The sequence below is a fragment of the Pelophylax lessonae genome, assembly GCF_965119305.1.
Source record: "Pelophylax lessonae genome assembly, chromosome: 4".
NCBI classification, from domain to species: domain Eukaryota; kingdom Metazoa; phylum Chordata; class Amphibia; order Anura; family Ranidae; genus Pelophylax; species Pelophylax lessonae.
The window spans coordinates 499770908-499787993 of record NC_138771.1 but is presented as its reverse complement, the minus strand read 5'-3'; the positions used below and the strand labels follow the sequence as shown (position 1 = coordinate 499787993).

General features: G+C 41.9%; 1 protein-coding gene across 8 annotated transcripts in view; it reads left to right on the top strand.

Moving 5' to 3' along the window:
- IQSEC3 (IQ motif and Sec7 domain ArfGEF 3) overlaps positions 1-17086 on the top strand; it is a 157605-nt gene that overhangs the window by 130518 nt on the left and 10001 nt on the right. For all 8 annotated transcript variants that reach the window (XM_082257203.1, XM_082257207.1, XM_082257205.1 and 5 more), the window contains exons 4-7: positions 4321-5315; positions 10094-10255; positions 16475-16597; positions 16683-16849. In XM_082257203.1, coding sequence (XP_082113329.1) covers positions 4321-5315; positions 10094-10255; positions 16475-16597; positions 16683-16849 — 1447 coding nt within the window. The remainder of the gene's footprint in view (positions 1-4320; positions 5316-10093; positions 10256-16474; positions 16598-16682; positions 16850-17086) is intronic.

Below are 17086 nucleotides of genomic sequence, written 5' to 3'. Positions count from 1 at the left end.
CAGTGTATTTTAAGTAGGATTAAAAAAGCTATTTTTTTAATTACTGTCAGTGTGTTTTAGGTAGGATAAAAACTAAACAAAATGCACATTATTGTTTCTGGGCCCTACTATGGGTACAAGTATCATAAACATATGGGGTTTCACTGCAGTCATCAGAAGCAGGAGAGTTTATGCTGGGTTGTTATTTGTCAGTAGGTTATGGTAATAGCAAGAAATATATAGCTACATTTTAAAAAATGATATCTTTTTACTAAATCTCTCTTTATTCACATGCACTAGGGTCGTGTAACATGCATTTAAATGAATACCTCCACCAAGTATAAAAGTTATGGATTGAAAATAAAAAAAAACTAAATAAAATGAAAATGAATGAATAAAAGTGGCGGGTTTGCGGCTGTTACAAAGGCACATTGCTAACTTTTTTTCAGTGTTTTAAACGTGTATTCTCTTTTTGTTGTGCTCTTCTCTCCTCCTCTGCTCCTTCCTCTGTTCTCCCCAACAGTATTTAAGAAGCTCATCTCTCTCACATGTAAAAGGATAGACAAGGGAAAATCTCCATAGTGTAATACCACTTTATTAAAATAAGTAAGGAAAAACTTGGTTGCACTCACTATTAAAACTAGTTACATCGCATATAGGAATAGGACCTGGAAACGGCACCTCATGCGCACTTCACTGACCGGATGTGGCATCACCGGTTGACTCTCTTTTACACGTTTCGCCCCACCCACAGGGCGTCTTCAGAAGTCTTTGTGTACAAAACTCGGTTACACTCACTATTAAAATGAGTTACAATTGCATATAGGAATAGGACCTCGAAATGCTGCCTTGGCTTGCACTTTACTGGCTAGATGTGACGTCACCGGTTGACTTCGCCTTATGCCTTTCACCCTTCCTACAGGGCATCTTCAGCTGTCTTTATGCTGTTAGGAACAAAAGCAGGACGCCAAGAAAATTAGCTTATGGCTGTGCTGCTTCTCCTTACAGTGCCCAGTCACAGGCTGCTGTTGAGTCCAGGAGGACCTGGGCTCTGAGAAAGTGTGTTGAAAGATGTTTGCTATTAGGCTGAGGACATCCAGTAGCATAAAAACATTACTACAGCTAGAATCTATGATATGAAGCTGAATGTTAATGTTTATTGTATATTTAATTGTATCTTGTTATGTTTGATTGGGGTTCTGCTTCAAAGCCTAGGAAGTATTGGGAGCTTTTGCCATAATGTGCAGGTATGTATAGTATACTTGCAAATTATGTCAGAATCTTCTTTTAGTTTGCCCTCCTCTACCACTAACAGGTCTATGCTATCAAATAGCACTGCTGTCTTCTTGCTTCTTTTCCATCCCATCACCTGACTCTATACTCAGCATCTTTTAGTGCACTGCACCCCACACAAACATGTATACACACAAATCAAAATGTACAAGGAGAATGGGCAATGAGTTGATTTGGAAAAGAGTCATACAAAGTCTTTTTCTGTCAAAAAGTGTTCAATTTTGGCTTTAGATTCACTTTAAAATATACTTTTCAATAATTTAAGAATTCTAAATGAATACATTGCAGACATGCAACATTATGCAGTATCAGTATAATTGTTCAGAAAAGCATCACCCTTTATTTAACAGCTGTTCTTGAACTTGAGTTTGGTGACTTTGCCTAAGCTGAGATGATGTCATCAGTCTGCTGCAGGCAAAAAGGAGCATTTGCTCTTGTCATCGAAGATCTAACTATAACATTGTAACAAACGACTAGTTGGGAGTCTACAGCAAGAGCTGATCTGTGTCCAACATTTCTAAACAGATCCAAAAACGACACTAAACTAAGGCAGGGTTTACATGACTGTGTCATCTGAAACAGCATTTCAGTCTAGAGCAGGCATGTCAAGAGCTTTACTATGGTCCCACAGGCAATTTGAAAAAATCTGTTGTTGTGGCCCCTGTGAATCCCAGAGCGCTGCTCAGGACCCCTGGAATCTCTGGATCTTTCAATGCCGCGGGACTGCATGTATGCCATATTAGTTCTTTTACCATTCATTTTATAAATCCTCCTATATATGCTACTGTTTTGAATGACTTATACTCAAAATGATGGTCCATCCCTGCCCGCTACATTCAATTCTGGTTTTTCCTGTTACTTGTGAATAATCACTTTTGTTAGCAACCATCGTCCGCCCCCGCCAGCTTTATATTCCTTGCTCAATATGGCCTCAGACTTAGCCTGATTAGGGAGCACTAAAAAATACAAATACAGCACTAGTATGACAGGACCAGCGCCCTCTCCATGATAATTGGCATAACACCTGGGGGTCAAGTAGCAGCTGTGTGGGAACAAAACACACCAGGAGGGATGTTCAAAAGTATCAGTCACACAAGGGTTAATCACATATAAGCACTATATGAACCCACCGATGATGATTACTGATGGCAGCAATATTAGTCATGAATGAATGTAGTAAATAGAACATTGAAAAGATGTGAGGACAACCATACAAGAAGCAGGCTTTCCTCACGCTCTCTTGGCTCCCCGGCATTGGGTCACCGCACACAGGGCTACTGTTAGAAATGGCGGGGCCCCATACAGACTACCTGGCAGGGCCCCCTCAAGAAAATATTAAAGATATATTTAGCTAAAATTACAACAAAATCACTATTATCAGACACAAATATAACATAACTCGCATAATTCCTGCTAAATCTGAAAAAAAAAAAAAAACTATGTTAAATAAAAAAGAAGATGAGATGAAAAAAATATACAGGCTGTGCAGTTGGAGCTCAGTGATCAGAGAGACAGAGAGAGAGAAACAAAGTTACAATTTACAAATAAACTCCTGAGCAGAGATAAGTGCTGGGAGGGGGGGGGGGGCACACAGGCAATGGGGATTAGTGAGGGACGACTGTTTCTTTCTCAACAGATAAAAGCTGATAGCAGGGAGAGGGACAGATCAGATTCAGGTGCTGGAGGAAGATTTCTATAATTGTTGTCCATCACTAATCCCCCTCTCTGTGTGGGCCCCCCTGTGTGCTCGGGCCCCCTACAAGAGGGCTGGTGGTCCCCCCCTATCAACGGCCCTGACCGCACAAAATGGTCGGCCCTCACGCATGTTCACTTCATCAAATCTGGCCATATTTGAAAAAAGTTTGGACACCCCTGGTCTAGAGAGTAGCTAGTGATCCTGGATAATGCCTAAACAAAGAAAGCATCGTCTTGCAGGAGAGAAAAGCAGTTGAAGCTCTTGTCAGGGGGAATGTTAAAATGACACATTACTTAGCACGAATGAATGTACAATGAACAATTATATCAGATGCTAAGTCTGCTTTAATGGAGTATGGATAAAGATATTAGAAATAGTTCTGTGCAGGCAAAAGCGCTGAATGACCTCTGCCTATGATTCATAAATACAGAGTCTTCATAGTCTCTCCTGACCTTCTTTGCTTTTTCTTCTGGAATGATATAATTTCCAAAAGCCCGATGGCAAAAGAAAAGGCTGAACTCTCTATGCCATCTAGAGAAATGTGATTTGTATCTCTTGCGTCTTTGCTGCACTACAGTTCATGCCATCTGAAAATAAATATTTTTTTCTCCCCTTTCAGCTTTTAACCAACATGATCATCACTTGAAGTGTTTTTAAACTGCCACTTCAGAAGACAACAAATGTCTTATATTTCAAATATTCATAATGTTAAAACACAATGATGGCCTGCCCTAGGTAATGCCCATATGGGATGCTGAGCCTTCATGATTGAATGTCAGGAAATGAGGCAAGCTCTGTTTGATTTGCTGCAGCTTCTAATGCACATCGGGAGAAGCTCACAGTGTGCAGTGAAATCAGAGTAAGCTATTTCAGTACAGATGAGGAACCTGTACAACTGTGCAAGACTGAAGGGAAGGCTGGAGTTCAGCTTCAAAGTTCCAGCTAAAAAACTTGAATTTATGTAGAGCAGGAAGGGTTAGAGCCGCTGTCGGGATTTCCTTGCTAACAGTTTCCCTAAGTAGAGATTTTCCACATTTCCTGTCGGGGCAGAAAGCTTTGGGAAATCTGTCCTATGGGACAGAGAGAAGAACAAAAACCCATTTTTGAATTGCCAAAAATGTTTTTGTTGCCATGACTTTCAGTCCAGTTGACAAACATTACCTGGACTTATTGCCCTGGTGTCACAGAACCATGAAGCAAGGGTAAATCCAACCAACAGCAATAAAAACCTGACAGGGTTTCTAAACCTTCCCTACACAATTCAAAATTCTGAAAAGTTTTGGTTCTTGTTCCACTTTAAATGATTATTACGATAATAGACAGAGAGCTCAATATTTTTTATTTTGTTGCAGATTGAAATGCTGGAGCACAAGTATGGTGGTCACCTAGTTTCCCGACGAGCCGCGTGCACTATCCAGACTGCTTTCCGTCAGTATCAGCTCAGTAAGAACTTTGAAAAGATCCGAGACTCGCTCCTTCAAAGTCGACTGCCTAGGCGTATCTCCCTGCGGAAGGTGCGAGTGCACAACCCTGACAACTTTGCCTCTGCAGAAAAAGCTCTGCTTGAGAGCTACAACCTGATGGGCATTCCCTTGGTAAGATCTCCTTCACTTCCAGCCACTATCAGTGGGGCACTAACTGAACTGGAAGACTCCTTCACCGAACAGGTACAATCTTTGGCCAAATCTATCGACGATGCTCTTAGCACGTGGAGTCTGAAGACCATGTGTGCCTTCCCAGAAGCTGGTTCTTACCAGATCCGAGAGACATTCATGCAGCAAAATCCAGAATTGGAACCTCCAAAACTGGAAGAAAGAGAAAATGAGGAAGGACAGTTAGGGACATTGCCGAAGAGCAGCAGTACGTTGATGATGGCTTTCAGAGATGTAACTGTTCAAATAGACAATAACAATATCTCGGTCTCATCATCAACTTCTTTGTCTATGTCCAACTGTCTTGCCGGGGCTCAAAACCTAAAACCAGAAGAAGATCGGGGTGGTGGAGAAAGCTTTCCAGAGCCTCCTTCACAGGAGGTACTAGCACATGAGTCTCAGCTTATTCAGAACTCCTTCCCGGAGATCAATGGAGAAGGGATGGGGAAGGAGTTAGTTGGGCCTGTTCAGGCTGAAACAGAACCAGCTGACCTCTCAGAACAGCTGAGCAGCAGTAGCACGTCTACCTCAGCAAAATCTATGTCAGAGGTCTCTTCTAAGGAGGCCTTGCAAGCCATGATCCTCAGCCTTCCTAGGTACTATTGTGAGAATCCAGCCAGCTGTCGCTCTCCGACTTTGTCAACGGACACCATGAGGAAAAGACTCTACCGCATTGGACTCAACCTCTTTAACATGTGAGCAGAGACCAAGGGCTAATTCGCTATTGGCATAATTGCTATAGGTTTGGCAACATAGAGAAATAAATAACTTCAAAGCAGTTATCTTTTGTTTTGGATAGAGTAGAGAATGTGCAAGCCCCTAGGTTTTTCTTTTTGTGTCTGTGTTCTATTGGGGAGTAGTAGTAGTAGTATCAGTAGTAAATTAATCTCCTGCCTGATGAGCAGTAAAAGGACAACTACAATGACCACCAATGTAATATGTTCACTAAACACTCCTCAATTTTCATCATTTTATCCTACTACAGCTATAAATACAATAATTTTTGGAAGTTTGGAAGGGGTTCCCTGAGAGCTGAAAATTATTTTTTGGGTTACGACAGGGTAAAAAGTTTGAATAAGGCTAGTCTAGCTATATATAAGTGTGGCTGTATTATTCTCAACTACTGCATCTCTTAAATACAAATAGCTGCAACCAAAGCGAAAATGTCTTACACAATTATTTCTGACAACAGAATGAATGTATACAATATTTAGTGTACTGTTGAAACTCAACAAATGCACTGGGCATATTTACTACAGACTGTCCCCAAGTTACGAACAAGATAGGTTTTGAAGGTTTGTTCTTAAGTTGAATTTTTATATAAGTTGGAACAGGAACATTTTTTAAGTGTAAAAATATTTTTACGTTTTTTGGATAGCATAGGGAAGGAAAAACACCCCTGTAACATTTGTTTTGCTCTCAGCACCCCTGTTCAGATGATTTCAGCTCACTTTCTGTCCCCTTGACATTTGGATTTCGAAAATTTTGGGTTGCTGTGCAAACAATGTTTGGTGATAAATCTTCAGTGGAGACACCTTTTTCCATGATAACTCTTACAGGAGTGAATTTCCCTTCATAAGGGTAGATTTCCTCTCACTTCCTGTTGTCTCCCTCTTTTTGTAAATATGAGTTGTTCATAACTCAAATGTTCATAACCCAGGGACTGCCTGTATACTACTGAGTGTACCAATTGAGGCTGGATTTAGCAAGGATGTTCCCTAGTTTAGGTGGGAAAGGTATTTTTATTTGACATTAAAATAAACCTACATGTTCTCCAAGCAGTAAAGGAACTTTAGAACACTAACCTTTGTAGCTGCAGATACATTCATCTTTAAAATTCACAACAGAAGTTTTTCGAGCCCTTTTCACAACAGCTCAGATCCTCCTTCCTAGCATTGACTCCTTCTCCCTCCCAGCAGTAACTCACAGCTCAGCTCCCCCTGCTTCCCCCTCCCATCAGTGATTCATCACAGGACCGCCTGCTTTCCCTTCCCAGCAGTAACTCATGAGTTAAAGTGTATCTAAACCCAAAAGCAACTCCGGGAAACCTAAAAATGTTCCCTTGCAGTGAGGCTTGGCCTGCACTGCATGGGTTAGTTGCTGGTTTAGGTCTAAGGGACATAGAAAAGAAGATATACGTTCCCTATGCTCTATTCTTCCATGATACCTGACTGGCCCCAGTAGTGTCTTCTACCCCATTCTTCATTTGTCTTAGGTTCTGATGTCATTGGGAACAATGCGTGGTCTATAACCCTGCACTGGTCATGACAACGCTGAAGGCCACATGAGCAGGTAACCCTTGCAGTGTGGGTTCAAACCCACTGCAATGGAGGGTTTTCAAATTTTATGTAGTTGGGCTTTAAATGTGGTGGCTGCACTAGTTTTATTGTTTACATTTTTTCTTTATTTTCACCTGGTAATCTAGACAGTAAGTATGTTATTTTTCAGCCTCCTTTAACAAACCAAGATGTCCAGCAAAAGTGGCAGTTAGAGGGATAACAAAAACATTCAACACTGCTTACAATGGTCAGCTTTTATGCATTTGTGAAAAGCCTTTATCTCCCCAAAAAAATAATGTTGCATTATCTGCTTTTAAAGTGTTAGCTGGAGTTCAACTTTAATATGTTAGTTGAGTCCATCTAAATTTGCTAACGCACCTACACCTACCCTGTCAACTGGATGACAGTGGTCCTTTTTTGGATAGAGTAAGGGAGTGTTATACCCCCTCTGTTAGGTTTTTTTTTTGCTATCTGTGTTCCATTGGGGAAATTTCCTTTCACATTCTGTCCCATTGTCAAAACAGGAAGTGAGAAGAAACAACTCCAAAGTGAAGGAATTCCTTGGGAATTCCAGGGTTGCCAGAACTAGTTGGATTATTTCCCCTCTATTACTAATCCGGGGGACAACTTCAATTTTGGGGTTCTCTTTCACTTGCTTTTGGTGATAATGATAAACAACAGGACAAAAACAGGAGCACAGATAGCAAGAAAACCTGGCAGGTGTTCTTTTCCCTCTGTGCTCTAACCAAAATTTTTTAAATTGCCTTTAGTTATACTTTAAGCATTTGTAAGCTGCAATATGTAACGTTTTTGTTTTTTGGACTGTGGTATGCTTTAAGTTTTTTTTCTCCCCAACTCCCAGCAGTGACTGAGCTGTTGTGGGCTAAGCTTCTAGTAGGTAGCAGCAAGGTTAGCAGAATTGCTGACTTACTGCTTCTTGACAATAGGTACAGTAAATACTTAGATACACATAATCTAGACGTGCATTGGTTGACCATACTTTTATAGGCCAACAGATATCTATGCAGATTTCAGATAGCTGGGATGTATAGTGTCTGTATGCTGCATCAGAGCATGTACAGTGCATCCGGAAAGTATTCAAAGCGCTTCACGTTTTCCACATTTTGGTATGTTACAGCCTTATTCCAAAATGGATTCAATTCATTATTTTCCTCAAAATGTTAAACTCAATACCCCATAATGATAATGTGAAAGAAGTTTGTTTGAAATCTTTGCAAATTTATAAAAACAAAAAAATTTAATAAATCACATGTACCTACATATTCACAGCTCAAAACTTTGTTGAAGTACCTTTGGCACCAATTACAGCCTCAAGTATTTTTGAGTATGATGCTACACGCCTGGCACACCTATTTTTGTCCAGTTTCTCCCATTCTTTCTTGCAGGCCCTCTCAAGCTCCATCAGGTTGGATGGGGAGCGTCGGTGCACAGCCATTTTCAGATCCCTTCAGAGATGTTCAATCGGTTCAAGTCTTGGCTCTGGGTGGGCCACTTTCACAGAGTGAAAGCACATTCACAGAGTTATACCGTAGGCAGTCCTTTGTTATCTTGGCTGTGTGCTTAGAGTTATAGTCCTGTTGGAAGATGACCCTTCGTTCCTGTCTGAGGTCCAGAGCGCTCTGGAGCAGGTTTTCATCAAGGATGTCTCTGTACATTGCTGCATTCATCTTTCCCTCTATCCTGACTAGTCTCCCTGTTCCTGCTGCTGAAAAACATCCCCACACCATGATGCTGCCACCACCATGCTTCACTGTAGGGATGGTATTGGCCAGGTGATAAGTTGTGCCTGGTTCCCTCCAGACATGACGCTTGCCATTCAGACCAAAGAGTTCAATCTTTGTTCCATCAGACCAGAGAATTTTGTTTCTCATGAGAGTCCTTCAGGTGCCTTTTGGCAAATTCCAGGTGGGCTGTAATGTGCCTTTTACTAAAGAGTGGCTTCCGTCTGGCCACTCTACCATACAGGCCTGATTAGTGGAGTGGTGCAGAAATGGTTGTTCTTCTGGAAGGTTCTCCTCTCTCCACAGAGAAACACTGGAGCTCTGTTAGAGTGACCATCGGGTTCTTGGTCACCTCCCTGACTAAGACCCTTCTCCGCCGATCGCTCAGTTAAGCCGGGCGGTTTGCTCTAGGAGGAGCCCTGGTGGTTTCAAACTTCTTCCATTTATGAATGATGAAGGCCACTGAACTGCAGAAATTTTTCTGTACCCTTCCCCAGATCTGTGCCCCGATACAATCCTGTCTTGGAGGTCTACAGACAATTCCTTGGACTTCAAGGCTTGGTTTGTGCTCTGACATGCACAGTTAACTGTGGGACCTTATATAGACAGGTGTGTGCATCTCAAACATCTCAGTGGAAACAGGATGCACCTGAGCTCAATTTTGAGTTTCATGGCAAAGGCTGTGAATACTTATGTACATGGGATTTTTTCATTTTTTTTTAATAAATTTGCAAAAATTTCAAACAAACTTTTTTCATGTTGTCATTATGGGGTATTGTTTGTAGAATTTTGTGGAAAATAATGAAATTAATACATTTTAGAATAGAGATGTAACATAACAAAATGTGGAAAAATTGAAGCGCTGTGAATACTTTCCAGATGCACTGTATTCTCTTCTTGTAGCACTTATTGTATTGTCTCTGTAATTAAAGGGAAGGCCAGCTCCCCAACATAGAGTTTCTGTGTGTTACCCAAGAAGTGAATTCATACTGCATGGCTTGCCTTTCTTTGAGCTACATCTCTGACTGTGCCATGTGCCACTATCTTAACTTTGCTAGGCCTTAGAGGTATGTGTGTGGGATGGCATTACAGATACAGTTGAAGTATCTTTACACACTATGATGTCTGCTGGGTGCAGAAACTCTTTATCTGTCAGGTTCTGCCATTACTGACAATATCCAAGTTCTTAGAGGCCATACATATATAACGTGAATTAAAAGTTCAAGAGGAGCACCCGTAAAATTTCCAAAAGTCAATACCTGATGTACTACAGCCATCCAGACTGCTTAACTGCACTCAGCCTTCTCCTACTATTCTCCATCCTGAACAAAACATTTGGGGTGCAGATTTTTTAATCTTAATCCTCTGAGCTCCTTTTAAAATAATACATATTTCCGAAACATTCTAATCACTTCTTAGAAATTGGGTAACTCACTATTTTTCTCTCCACAGTAATCCTGACAAGGGCATCCAGTTCCTGATCTCCCGTGGTTTTATCCCAGACACCCCTATTGGGGTGGCACATTTTCTGCTTCAGAGGAAAGGTCTTAGCCGGCAAATGATTGGAGAGTTCCTGGGGAACAGCAAGAAGGTCTTTAACCGTGACGTCCTTGAGTAAGTAGCAGCCTGATACTCAAATTCTTCATGCCAGAGAGCGAAGGGTCTCCCCATGACTAGTTCTGTCAATAAAGGTAGACTTGGTTGAGGGCCAGCAAGGGGAAAGAGGATTAAATTCCATTGTATACCCCTACTTCTATAAGAAGTGGAGGTATGGCAAGGCACCTTTTAAGTAGATCTAAATCCAGTCACTGCAACCTCATATGATCTTTACGGCGGTCAGCCCCTCACAGGCAAAGTGACGTACCGGTACGTCACTAGCCTGTGAGGCTCTGGGGAGCAAGCCGCGCCGCCAGAGGTGCGCTCCCGCGCGGTCACGGACCCCCCTGCGCGTGTGAGCGGCGGACCCGATGCTTTTCACAGCGGGAGAAAGGCAGGCGGCTGATGTAAACAAGCCGCCTGTCATTCTCCCCTGTGTAGGAACAGTGATCATACGGTTCTACTATGTAGGACCGTTGATCATTGTTCCTACACCTCAAGCCACAGCCAATCACAGTTAGAATCACGCCCCTAGGGACACACACCACCCCTCCCTCTCAAAAAAAGTTAACCCCTTCACTACCAGTGTCATTTTACAGTAACAGTGCATATGTATAGCACTGATTACTGTAGTAATGTCCCTGGTAACCCCAAAAGTGTCAAAAATGTCAGTCAAGGGTCCGATCTGTCTGCCCCAATGTCGCAGTCCCGCAAAAAAAATTGCAGATTGCCGCCATTACACGTTAAAAAAAAACAACAAAAATGACAAAAATCTTTCCCTTTGTTAGTAAACGTGATAACTTTTGCGCAAACCAATCAAAATACTCTTTTTGCGATTTTTTTTTTACCAAACATATGTAGCATAAAACAAATTGGCCGAAAATGTTAAAAAATTTGATTTTTACATTTTTTTTGGGAATTTCATATAAAAAAATGTGAGAAATATTGTTATTTTTGCAAAATTGACGCTATTTTTTTGTTTATAGCGCATGATCAAAAAATCACACAGGTGATCAAATACCACCAAAAGAAAGCTCTGTTTGTGGGAAAAAAAGGATATCAAATTCGTTTAAGTACAGCGTCGCACGACCGCGCAATTGTCCGTTAAAGTCACTCAGTGCCAAATTGCAAAATACCCCCTGGTCAGGAAGGGGGTAAAATCTTCCGGGGCTTAAGTGGTTAATGTTGTTTCTACCTTGCTTGAGGATATTTAAGCCATATTAGTGCACTTGCGATAGAAATAATTGAGTTCTGTCTGTGATACTTTTTTCTTTGCCCTAACATACAATTTTTTTTTTTAGGACAAGCTTTCGGGGTATGTCCCCTTCTTCAAGGTTGTAGCAGTACTGGTCGGGACATACCCCAAAGCTTGTCCTGAAAAATTGTATGTTAGTGCAAATAAAAAAAGTATCAAAGACAGTACTCAATTAATATAATTTCAAAAACGATGTTTTCAGTTTACTAAAACTCTGCAGCTTTCATTTAAGTAACCCTTGGTGATCTCAGTGAGCACTGAGATAAGAAAAAAAGATGAAAAGAGTATTTTATGAAAAAAAGCATGACAATTGAAGGCATTTAAAGGCCCTCTACAGCAAAAAAAATAAAATATAAAGCATTTTGTTAACGGTATGTGATTAATATCTGTAGTATTCGGTGTGTTAATTCCTTTTTTTATTTCACAGACATTGATTTATATTTACTCACAGTGCAAGCTGCCCATCAAAAGTGAAAGTTGCAGGGATTGGGACAAACCCCATAACGTTGCCAGGAGTGTTTACTATGGTCAACTTTCATGCATATAGTTGAAAAATTAAAAAAAAAAAAAGAATCCTATTGTGTTAACTTTTAAAACTTAAAAGTTAAAAAGTGACTTAAAAAGTGACTTAAGACACTTAAGTGACTTAAGTGTTTAATTAAACACTTAAAAGTTAAAAAGTTAAAAGCTTAAAAAGTGTTAACTAAAGTGTTAACTTTTTTAACTGAGCTATAATCTGTCACTTAAAGTCCATCTGAAATGACCTGTGCACAGGGTGACAATGCTGCTGTGAAATTTCAATGCAAAGAACGGTCTTGTCACCCTGTTACAAGAGATTTAAATATAGCTGGATCAATAGGTAATACAACTATTTTACTGGGGAAGTAGGGCTATTCAGAAAACAGAAATATTTATATTTTTTTAATGCCGCTGATAGACTCCAGTATATATGTGTTTTTTATTTTGCCCATTGTTACACTTTAAAATTCATTACAGCCTTGCAGTTTTTTTTTTTTTTTTGTAGTCTAGGAGAAAGTATGTCATAAAAAAAAAAAAAATTGAACAAATAAAATGTCATTCCATGCAGAGCATAGGACTTCTGTAATTTGCATTGCCCTCCTTTGTCACAATAACTCTGATTCTGAGCTCCTCACCTGAGCTCTGTAACTAGGTCAGCCTAGTCAACGCACATTACACGCTCCAAGCCCTCACATATCGAGATGCACTGCTTTACTAAGCTCTGTAAAAAAAAATGAAATTATTTCAAGGGTAGCTGAAAAATAACTCAATTTATGACAGAATATTATAGAAGGTCTGAACCTTACATTTGGAACTGTTACATGATTGTGGAACTGGAGTTACAAGGATTGCCCAGGAATGAGTTGAATACATTTTGTGCAAAGTAATATGGCTATGAAATTACATATTTTGCAATCGGTAAACTCCCAATCTCAAGCAGTTTAGGTTAAAAAAAAAAAATCTACATATTTTTATTTTATTTTATTTTGTGGGTGTTTTTGGGAAATGGAGTCTGAGATTTAGTAAATGCAGAGCTCCAGGTCTGTATCAGCAGAGGTAGTGTTGGACCTCTGCAGAAAGACCACTGCTTCCACACAGAGAGCAACAGTTTTTCTATGCAGCATGCTGGCAGGAGCAGGCTTTCTGCTCTGCTTTCTAAAAGGAAATGAACTCTAGAACTTTGCACTCCTTTTGATTTATTGCGCAAGAATCTATTTTAAACTGAAAGTTAATTCGGGCTTGAAATATATATATATATTTTTAGTTGATCCACATAGTAAAAGAAAAGGAAAGAATGAAAAGAAAAGAATTGGAAATGTCCAGTTTCAGGTTTGTTCAGTAAGGCCCCTTTCACACATATGGTCCGTTCAGTTCATCAGTTCAGTCACGTCAAATGTTTTTCATCCATTTTTCATCCGTTTTTCGTCAGTTGTCATCCATTTTTCGTCAGTTGTTATCCGTTTTTCATCAGTTGTTATTGGTTTTTCATCCGTTGTCATCTGTTTTCATCCGTTGTTATCCGTTTTTCATCCGTTTTTCGTCTGATCCGTTTTTTTGACGGATAAAAAATAGGGCATTCATCCGTTCAAAAAAACGGACATTGACAGAAGCGGATGAAAACGGATGTTAACGGATGATCATCTGTTGTCATCCGTTTTTTTTTTTTTTTTTTTAAAACAGTGAGGTTTATTGAAACTTTTGGTACAATACAAAAATAAACCGTGCATTGAAACTGCGATCAGATTCATAACACATTGGGGTACAAAAAATACAAATATACACAGTGATTAACACTTAGAAACAGAACAGACATAGTAAAAATAAGGCAGTAGTGAGTGACTCTCTGTCGGCCCAACACTCAAACAGGCAATATTGGTTTAACAGGGGCGGTCAGCATAAAGTAGTTACCCACTGCACTACTGAGCCGTATCAGGGCACTGCACCCATTTGTCCCAAATCTCTGCACCCATTTGTCCCAACCAGCTCCACAATAGATGAAAGAAGGAAGCATCAGGGTCTCCGCACATAGGACAAGAGGGGACCAAGTCAGGGTGATATTTGGACAGTCTAAGTGGGGTGAGATAAGCCTGGTGTATTATAAAGGTCTGGGTTAGGCGATCCGACAGTTTTGGCGACACTCTGCGGCACGTCTCCAGGGCATCCTCCCATTCCTCATCCTCCATGGCCCCCACACTGCGCTCCCAGCGGGTCCTAAGTGCAAAAGCCAAAGTGGTCGAGGAAGGTGTGTGAAGTTCAGAGTAGAACATGGAAATGAGATGACTGGGTTCTGTACTTTTAACAATCTCAAGGGTGGTAACCGATTCTATCTCAGGAGGGCCGTCAGGGAATTGAGATCTATAGGCATGGGAGAGCTGTAAGTATCTGTAGTGCATGGGGCCCTGGAGCGCAAACTGGTCTTGCAAGGTCTCGTAAGACCGTAGACCAGTGGTCGTGGTGATATGGCTAAGGAGAAGAATACCCCTCCCGCTCCATACCGACAGGTCAGGGATGGAGAGGAACTCACGCAATGTACTATTATGCCACAGAGGGGTGAATGTGTGGAATGGAGGGCACCGAAGCCTGGACGCTACCACCTCCCAGATTCGACAATAGTGGTATAGAAGAGATCTGGGGCACAGGGGCTCCGGCGAGCCCCTGACGCCCCGAAGGATAACTAGGAGGGGGTCCCCGAGGGGATGAGCCCACCCAGGGCAGAGCAGGGTTAAGAAGCGTTCTCTATCCGTTTTATCTATGTGAAAGAACTGGGACAACTGAGCTGCCAGATGGTACAGATTAAAATCCGGCAGGGCCAATCCCCCTAGATTTGTAGGATTCTTGAGTTTGCGCCAGGAGATCTTGTGCCGGTTAGCACCCCAAACAAAGGTCTTGAGGAGTGATTCCATCTGCTTAAACAGCCTGAGTGGCAGGTAAGTAGGAGAGTGCCATACAACATAGAGAATTTTGGGAAGGAGAATCATTTTAATTAAATTGACTCTACCCATCACTCCCAGAGGTAATTTGGACCATACTTGAATTTTAGCCTTAAGCAGAGGGAACAAGGGTTGAACGTTATCCGGGACATAATCTGCTGAGTTAGCTGTCACTTGAATCCCTAAGTATTTAATGCGGGATACACATTGTAAGGCCGGGCTTGCGGGGGCGATCGCCTGCGGGCTCTCGTCAAGCGGGAGAATTTGTGACTTATCCCAGTTTATCTGAAAACCGGAGAATCGTCCGTACCGTTCAATTAAAGAAAGGGCCGTGAGTAGGGATTCTCGAGAGTCTTCCAAATATAACAGAGTGTCATCCACATACATGCTGATCTTCTCCTCCAGCGGTCCTTTACGTAGGCCACGAATCCCGGGATGTGCTCTAATGGCCATCGCCAGGGGTTCCGCGGCCAGGGCATACAGCAGGGGGGAGAGGGGGCACCCCTGTCGAGTGCCACGGGATAAAGGGAAGGCGGTCGACTGCCAGCCGTTTGCCAGGACCCTAGCTACCGGGGCGCTATATAGAAGTTTGACCCACTTAATAAAATTAGGTCCAAAGCCGTATCGGTCCAGGCAGGTCCATAGAAATGGCCACTCTACCGAGTCGAATGCTTTAGCCGTGTCCAATGAGACCACCACCCTGCCACCCATTCCGTCGTGCTGTGCCTGGAGATTCATGAATAACCGGCGAAGGTTAAATGAGGTGTTCCTCCCAGGCATGAACCCGGCCTGGTCCGAGTGTATGAGTGAAAGGATCACCTTGTTAAGACGGAGGGATAAAATTTTCACAAGGATTTTAGTGTCTACTGGGAGCAAAGAGATGGGACGGTAAGACTCTGGGGCGTGTACGTCCTTGCCCGGCTTGGGGATGAGCACAATTAGCGCCTCCCGCATAGAAGGGGGCAGGGTTGCATCTTTGAATAGAGATTGAAACAAAGCCAATAATTTAGGAGAAAGGAGTTCCGAATATTGGGAGAAGAATTCAATCGGGAGGCCGTCTAGGCCGGGGGCCTTAGATCTAGGGAACTTGGACACGGCTGCTGCAATCTCCTCCACAGAGATGGGTGCCTCGAGGGTCGCCAACTGGTCGGGTGTCAAAGTGGGAAAGTCAATAGAGTCCAGAAAGTTGTTGTCATCCGTTTTTACATAGAGATACATTAATGTCCGTTTTTCATCTGTCAACGGATGGATGAAAAACGGACAAACGGACAGCATGTGTGAAAGGGGCCTTAGGCAGAGAATAGTCTGCAAAAAGCAATAATAAAAAAAAAGAAGCCAATCAAATTGTGGTTTGCTGCAACCACATCAGTAAAACAACATCCCATTGGTTGCTAGCACTTGCAGTGGTTTGTGCACTGTCTCTGTTCTTTGCTCCAAAATGCTTAAGAGATAAGTAGATGTGGTAACAGGTTTCATTTGAAAATGGCATAACAAAAAGAAGAATTTCTTGACATGTCCACTTGCCTGTTTCAGCTGTGTTGTGGATGAGATGGATTTCTCCAGCATGGAGCTGGATGAGGCTCTGCGGAAGTTTCAGGCACACATTCGTGTTCAGGGTGAGGCTCAGAAGGTGGAGCGTCTTATAGAAGCCTTCAGGTGAGGCCTTTAAAACTTGTAACCTGAGAAGAAACACTAAAGATATCGTGTTTTCACTAACATCAGGTTCTTTTCTCCACCATAGCCAGAGATACTGTATGTGTAACCCGGACATTGTGCAGCAGTTCCATAATCCCGACACCATTTTCATCCTGGCCTTTGCTGTTATCCTGCTCAACACGGATATGTATAGCCCCAGCATCAAACCTGACCGCAAGATGATGCTGGAGGACTTCATTCGTAACTTACGAGGTCAGAGAACTGCGTCTGGCTAGTTGCTTTTTTTTTTTTCAATAACTTAACATCATTAGAGTGGAGGTAGGGAGAGTTCAGGCAATGCTTTCTGGGAAATATATACAAATAACGCTCTCCATCATTGGAGGACTGGCAGGGCAAATACAACCTATTGACCCTTTTGTGATAGAGACAGTTCCTGTAAGCCAAAAAGAAGTGTAAAGCCCCGTACACACCCACCGATTGTCGGCCGAA